Source organism: Palaemon carinicauda, chromosome 30 (genome assembly GCF_036898095.1).
Source record: "Palaemon carinicauda isolate YSFRI2023 chromosome 30, ASM3689809v2, whole genome shotgun sequence".
Classification (NCBI taxonomy): Eukaryota; Metazoa; Arthropoda; class Malacostraca; order Decapoda; family Palaemonidae; genus Palaemon; species Palaemon carinicauda.
This window is the reverse complement of record NC_090754.1, coordinates 87,117,486-87,124,985: the sequence shown is the minus strand read 5'-3', so window position 1 is coordinate 87,124,985 and position 7,500 is coordinate 87,117,486. Positions and strand designations below refer to the sequence as shown.

Below are 7,500 nucleotides of genomic sequence, written 5' to 3'. Positions count from 1 at the left end.
TTAAATTGAAAAAGACTCTAGCAAACAAAACCTGTTGTTTCTTGGATCAAATGAAAGCAGCAGTAATCCCCTAGAACTTCCTTTTAAAAACTTATCCTTACGGCTCTTCAGCATGACATCCAGCTAGCATCTTACCAAGTTACCAGTGTATTGAGCTGTGGATGGTGATTTCTTGCAAAAAGTATCATGACCTTGAGAGAGAGGAATCTGTCTTACCTTTGTGGTTTCCGTATATCAAGAAATAAAGGCCTCTCTTGGGCCTTTGCTACATTCATGCATTATCTGTTTCATAAAGTAAATCATGAATGGGACATCTTCGAAGTATGAAAAAGGAAACAACCTCATCAACACATTCACTTTCACTTTCATTTTCCCCTATTCAGGCTTAGACTGCCATCTGGTGTGACCTACTTAAACAATCTATTCTCTGTTTCAAACTAATTAGACATTATTAGCTTTTAACAGCTCCACAAAGTGATGTTAAGACACTGGAATAACAGTTATCTTTGCTTTAGAAATAGCAGACCGATCACTGCAATAACATCATACTTCATGTAAACTTAATGTAATACTGACTTTAAATAGCAAAATTATTAATATGCAAAGACAATAGAATAGAAAGGACTGATAATCAGAGTCCCTGAAATATGTGGTAGGCACCAAAATACAATTTTATTCGGTGAAGTAAGTATACTCTAGTTATAATACCAATTTGCGTTATTACCGTCACCTAATTAGCATAACATGCATATGCAAATTAGTAATCATGTTAAAAATGGTATCATCAGAATCAGAGACCCTCTAAACCTGGGGGTAGACATCATGATCTCCCTTGTATCTGGTCAAATAAAAAAAGTTATACCCTAAAAACAAAATTTTCATAATGGCCGACTTAATTAGCATATTATGCAAAATGCTCAAGGGTGCCAAGGTGGCATCAAGTGGATTCTGAATCAGCATGTCTCAAAGTTATATAATCTGCAAAAAACTTTGTGTGTACCCTAAAACCACGTTCACCCAAAAAAAGGCTCCATTCTGCTAGACTATGTTAATCATGAAACTCTGTTTTCAAACTCAAAACAGTTGGGAGTGGGTGGGATCTTTTCTTAGCATCATTATTGAATTTTTAAATACGGTAACTGATCACAAAGTGTTGTTATTGATGGGCACCATAGTGACTATAGGAATGTGATATCTGGTGTTCCTCCGAGTATTGTTCTTGGCCCATTACATTTTATACTATATACACATGACATGATATTTTGCCTAGAAAACAAGCATCATTGCATATGCATATGATGGTACACTCTTTGCATCAATTCCATCTCCTGGATGTAGATCTGGGGTTGCTGAAATAGAGATCTAGCTAAAATTTGTGCATAGCGCAAATTATGCGGCATGAAGTTGAATCCTACCAAAACCTAAAATATGATTGCAAGTAGGTCAAGGACAGTTGCGCCTCACACATCCGGATCTCACCATTGATAATGTTTCTTTAACTTTGTATGACTTGAAATTTTAGGTGATAGTAAATTTACTTTTGAGAAACTCGTTAGGTCTCTCTTCTTCTATTGCACAAAAAAAATAAAAAAATAAAAATTACTTATTGAGAAATCTTGTTGTATTTTGGGTGATCAATTATTTTTTTTATTTTACCTTTTTTTCGAGTATTGTTCTCCTGTTTGGTCTGCTGATTCTTATCTTAAATTGTTGATCAGGAACTTACGTTCTATTAAATTTCTTATTCCTGACCATCCTTTATGTTCAGCTGGACTCCACAAGGCACTAGAAGAGTTGGAAAACCCAGGCCTACATGGCTGAGGGCTTTGAAGCGCGAAGTGGGAGATGATGAATGGAGAAGTATTGAATTAAAAGCTCAAGATAGACGACTGGTGAAATCTAACCCAGGCCCTTTGCGTCAATAGGCGTAGGAGGTGATGATGATGATGACCATCCTTTATATTCAGATCTTCCTGGACAGTTCCATCCTGTTCATAATACTAGGATTGCAGTTAATTCTAATAGTCAGGCCTTCTCCATCATGAGGCTCAATACTATACAGTATTTTAGAAGTTTTATTCCAGCTGTGACCAAGTTATGGAATGATCTTGCTAATCGGGTAGTTGAATCGGTAGAACTTCAAAAGTTCTAACTTGCAGCAAATATTTTTGTTGAACAGGCTGACGTAAGTCTCTTTTCATAGTATATATATGAAATATCTGTTGTAATGTTGTTACTGTTCTTAAAATATTTTATTTTAATTGTTCATTATTTCTCATATCGTTTATTTCCATATTTCCTTTCCTCACAGAGCTATTTTTCTCTGTTGGAGCCCTTGGTCTTATAGCATCCTGCTTTTCCAACTAGGGCTGTAGTTTGGCTAGCAATAATAAGGGTAATAATAATATATAGTCAGACACTTGCATTTATGATAAAAACCGCTTCCTGACAATGAAAATAATCAACACACTCCTCACCAAAGGGAAAATCAAATCGCCATTTCTTAGGCAAAGATATTTATTGAAGGACATTACTGTACACTATTTGCAAAATATGAAGGACACACAGTAAGTTCACATACCATCTGTCAACTTCCCTACAAATCCGTTTATTCCAATCGAAGAACTCAGCCATACATACCAGTTAAGGGATGTACTCTGAAGCCACTATGTCACTCGACTGGACAAGAGTCTGAAAATTCTTAGAAGTACTAAAATAAATAATAATAACGTATACTATTTACAAGTGAAGAGCGTGTAATGATATATCACAAACTGGGACCCTGTGGATATTAACAAGACTGGTCTTTTACTTTAAACATAGCTATGTTGCATTGGTCTCTTACTTTAAATATTGCTATGTTGCATTGGTCTCTTAAATCTTGCTATGATGCATTAGTCTCTTACTTTAAACCTTGTTATGCTACATTGGTCTCTTACTTTAAATCTTGCTATGATGCATTAGTCTCTTACTTTAAACCTTGTTATGCTGCATTGGTCTCTTACTTTAAATCTTGCTATGATGCATTAGTCTCTTACTTTAAATCTTGCTATGATGCATTAGTCTCTTACTTTAAATCTTGCTATGCCACATTGGTCTCTTAATTTAAAACTTGATATGCTGCATGGGTCTCTTACTTTACATCTTGCTATGATGCATTGATCTCTTAAATCTTGCTATGATGCATTGGTCTCTTACTTTAAATCTTGCTATGCTCCATTGATCTCTTAAGTCTTGCTATGTTGCATTGGTCTCTTAAGTCTTGCTATGTTGCATTGGTCTCTTAAATCTTGCTATGATGCAATGGTCTATTACTTTAAATCTTGCTATGCTTCATTGATCTCTTAAGTCTTGCTATGGTGCATTAGTCTCTTATTTCAAACCTTGATATGCCACATTGGTCTCTTAATTTAAATCTTATGCTGCATTGGTCTCTTACTTTAAATATTGCTATGCTGCATTGGTCTCTTACTTGAAACCTTGTTATGCTGCATTGATCTCTTACTTTAAACTTACTATGCGGCATTGGTCTCTTACTTTAAACCTTACTATGCGGCATTGGTCTCTTACTTTAAACCTTGCTATGCCACATTGGTCTCTTACTTTAAACCTTGCTATGCCACATTGGTCTCTTACTTTAAACCTTGCTATGCTGCATTGGTCTCTTACTTTAAACCTTATGCTGCATTGGTCTCTTACTTTAAATCTTGATATGCTGCCTTAGTCTCTTACTTTAAATCTTACCATGTTGCACTGGTCTCTTACTATAAATCTTGCTACGTTGCATTGCCCAGCTGATTAGTTCATATATAGGTATTCAGTTATAAGAGACATTAAAATGTGTTTAGAGCATATAGGTATAATGTAGCCTATATAATTTTGAAATTGATGATTGTCTTGGGCAACGCGATTGCACAGCGAACATGAAACTTTTACATATCAGAGGGAGCATAAAAGTTCCTCATCCGACTAAGTTAAGTACTTCACAAAATTAACGAACAATGGAATTACATCGAAATAAAACCCATTTGGCTTTCATCAAATCAGGAGCACTGCTATAACCAACGCATTTATTAATTCAATAAATTTATAATCGTGAATAATTTTCAGACATTTAGTCTGCAGTAATATCTGTCCATTGAACATCGGTAAAAACAGAGTATCAAATTTCGGCTTATGCTGATACAAAACTGACATATTTCATGATGATAGTTTAAACTTTTAAATAAATCCAAAATGAAAACCACTTAATTTTCATCATAAAAACTTCCACTTCAGACACTTTGTATAAGAATTTCAGAAACACAGTTTATGCGCTTGTACCTTTTGTCTGTAAAATCGTCCAGTGATTGACATTTAACACAAGAATATACAGTATGGCTATACACAATCTTCTTCATCCTGTACAGTAGAAAAAATTAGGCGTGAAGGTTGTAGAGACAGAATGTTTCCTCTCTTGAAAACTATCGATACAGTAGAAATATGTACAAAAGTTTATACATTTCAAACGCCTGGCAGCCTACTTGCGTAGCTTACACCACTGTCACTTAGTTTTCTTATTATATGGGACTTTTTCGACAGCAAAGCAAAATGTTCGTCGAATGAAACTGTTACCATATCAAAATGGTTCGAAGTGGAATTCAAATAAGGGAGAAAATGAAACCTGATACGGCAACAAAAAGTGATACCATATCCAACTGTCCATACAACATGTTTACTTGTTCACGAAGCAAATTAGGACATTTCCTTTTTATTCATGGTTATCTGGTAACACTTTTGTTCGACGAATATTTGTTCCGTCATCTGGAAGGTTCCCAAGTTTCCGATATTTTGATCAAGTATGCTTCTGTCAAAGAAGCTTCTACTTTTACGCAATTGTCCAATATCACACATCTATGAAAATTTTTTTACGAGTCCTCACTTTTTATTGCTGTTTCAACCTGTTATACTTTCTATCCATGGTTTATAATAAGTCATTTTCATGTAGACCCCGGGTAGGTTAGGATAAGCGCATTTGATGCCATGGGAAACTGTACCGGCGAGGTACCACCTTCCATCTTCGCCCCGAACTGACAGAGGACCTCCACTGTCTCCCTGAAATAGCAATCGGATTTAGCTAACTTGATAATGCAGACAAGTTTAAATGATACGGATAATGCTAGGTTAATAATTCTAATGTGAAAATTATCTTCATAAAATCTAAAAAGTGACCTGGTATGTCTCATTACGAAAATAATAGTATCAATAGTGCTTGAATTATAGTCGAAACTAATTTTTCCGTAAGGAAAATGACATAATCGTTTTAAATTCAGGTCATAAAAGCATGGGGTGCACACAATTGGGGGAATTCCCACACATATGTTAACACCCGTATTACGAGGGTCAAAAGAAAACTTCGATAAGTTTGCCCAGACATTTCCTTGACTGAATATTTAGGAACTACCATTTTGAATAAAAGTAATTAAGTACATGTTCATTAAGTTCTATTTTACCATGAATAAAAAGTTTCTAATCTCTTGTAAATATTCGATCTTACCTCGCATGAATCCTTTTTGCCGTCTTTATAACCAGCGCAGAAAAATTCATTTTTAATGGTTTTGATATGACCAGCCTCCAGAAACCATTTCTGGCACTGACTATTTTCGATGATTGGCACTTGTACCTCGTTCAGCTGTGTAGGGACTGGACCACCTGTTGTGTGCAAAAAATAAAGTAATACAAAAATAATTAATTATAAGAAACACTCAATAGTATTTTTGATGATCTGGGTTTTAAAAGCCGCTCATGAATGGCAGCGGCAAGGGACAGTGACAGTGCCCTAAAGACTCGCCATATATCCATATAATCAGCGCTCAAACACCCTCTCCACCCAAGCTAGGGACAGTGACAATGCCCTAGGACTGACCATATATCCATAAGATCAGCGCTCAAACACCCTCTCCACCCAAGCTAGGACTAGGCAATGGCTGCTAATGACTCAGCAGGTAGACCTCTGGGCTCCTCCAAACCCTTAGCTCACAAGGATGGCGAGGTTGCAGACACTACAAGTAACTCGAGTCTGAGTGGGGCTCGATCTCCCGTCCAGCGGAACGCCAGGCAGGGAGGGATATTTCCAACATGCCACCACAATCATTTAAATACTCAAAGGGAATCTGATCTATTCCATATATTTCATGAATATGAAACTATAAAAAAGCAATGTAGCATTTCACTTTGTGCTCAAAAAGAACTTTTTCTTACCGTAGGAGAGTCTCCCCCATCCAGTAACATAACCAACCATTCCAGTGTAGTCTTCGTGCCCATGAGGCATGCAAATGGGTACGATGTGCTCATCGAATGTCACCGGCCGTTCCATCTCTAGAAGCGCCAGGTCGTTATCAAACGTCTTGGCCACGTAACCTTTGTGAACAATCACTCGTTTAACGTTTCTTTGGACCGTGCTCTTTGGTTCGTAATCATCCGAGATGTCCCATTCCCCCAGGACGACTATGAGCGATCCGATGAAACTGCTGAGAATACTGTGGTAATTATCATCATCATAGGTACAACCCTAGTTGGAAAATCAGTCCAACAGCTCTAACAGGGAAAACAGCCCAGCGAGGAGAGGAAATAAGGAAATAAACTACAATAGAAGTAATGCACAATAGAAATAAAATATTTTAAAAACAAAAACAATACAACAGATCTTTCATATATAAACTATAAAAAGAGAAGTGTGTCAACCTCTTTAACATATAAACATTTGCGGCAAGTTTGAGCTTTTGAAGTTCCAGAAAAAAAAAGTCTCGAAAATGGTTTGTTTTTCAAGAAAATCTACAAGTATTTATACTCTGTATAAAGAATTAAAACGCGACAGAAGCGGTATTTACCCTGGCTGGCAATGAGCAGCAGTCAAGACGTATCTGTTGTTCAGTAAGACGCCTCCGCATTTATTCTTAGTGAAGATGCCCAACCACGTAGATTCCTTAATGAGAGCTTGCCAGGGCCATTCCGCGTAGTCGGATCTCTCACCGTTGACAATCCTACCTTCCCTGGCCAAGGGTCGAACACCACAAGCTGAAATAAAGTAGATGGTTGTTAGCTTTTTCGAACGAACATGCAATTTGCCAAGCTTATCAAAAGGTTAGAAACTATTTTGCTCTACTCAGTTTTTACGGAAAGAGTCGTTAGTTTACCATAAAGATATACCCACACACACAAACTATACACACACGTGTATATATATATATATATATATATATATATATATATATATATATATATATATATATATATATATATATATATATATATATATATCAAATAAGCCATGTATATTAATATGTTAAAGTCTGGATTCTTTTAACGACCTCGGGATCAGAGCCCCAGGCGAAATCACTCAAAGACTATAGGATCAGACCGGCCGGGATTTGATCCCTGGTCCAGGATACCTCTATGCCAGTGGCCATGCCACTCAGCCACGAAGAAAGATAAAAGTCAATGACATACATGCATACAGTA

At 36.5% G+C, this 7,500-nt stretch overlaps 2 protein-coding genes across 3 annotated transcripts in view; one reads left to right on the top strand and one right to left on the bottom strand.

Moving 5' to 3' along the window:
* Positions 1–7,500, top strand: part of LOC137623340 (queuine tRNA-ribosyltransferase accessory subunit 2) — a 257,642-nt gene that overhangs the window by 30,717 nt on the left and 219,425 nt on the right. The gene's annotated exons all lie outside the window — the stretch shown is intronic.
* Positions 4,431–7,500, bottom strand: part of LOC137623339 (mucin-2-like) — a 107,771-nt gene continuing 104,701 nt past the window's right edge. The window contains exons 5-8 of one of the 2 annotated variants that reach the window (XM_068354148.1): positions 6,870–7,056; positions 6,241–6,509; positions 5,537–5,691; positions 4,431–5,094 (exon numbers count right to left, since the gene is read on the bottom strand). In XM_068354148.1, the coding sequence (XP_068210249.1) occupies positions 4,936–5,094; positions 5,537–5,691; positions 6,241–6,509; positions 6,870–7,056 (770 nt within the window). In that variant the 3' untranslated portion in view covers positions 4,431–4,935. The remainder of the gene's footprint in view (positions 5,095–5,536; positions 5,692–6,240; positions 6,510–6,869; positions 7,057–7,500) is intronic. The other variant, XM_068354149.1, reaches the window with a different exon arrangement.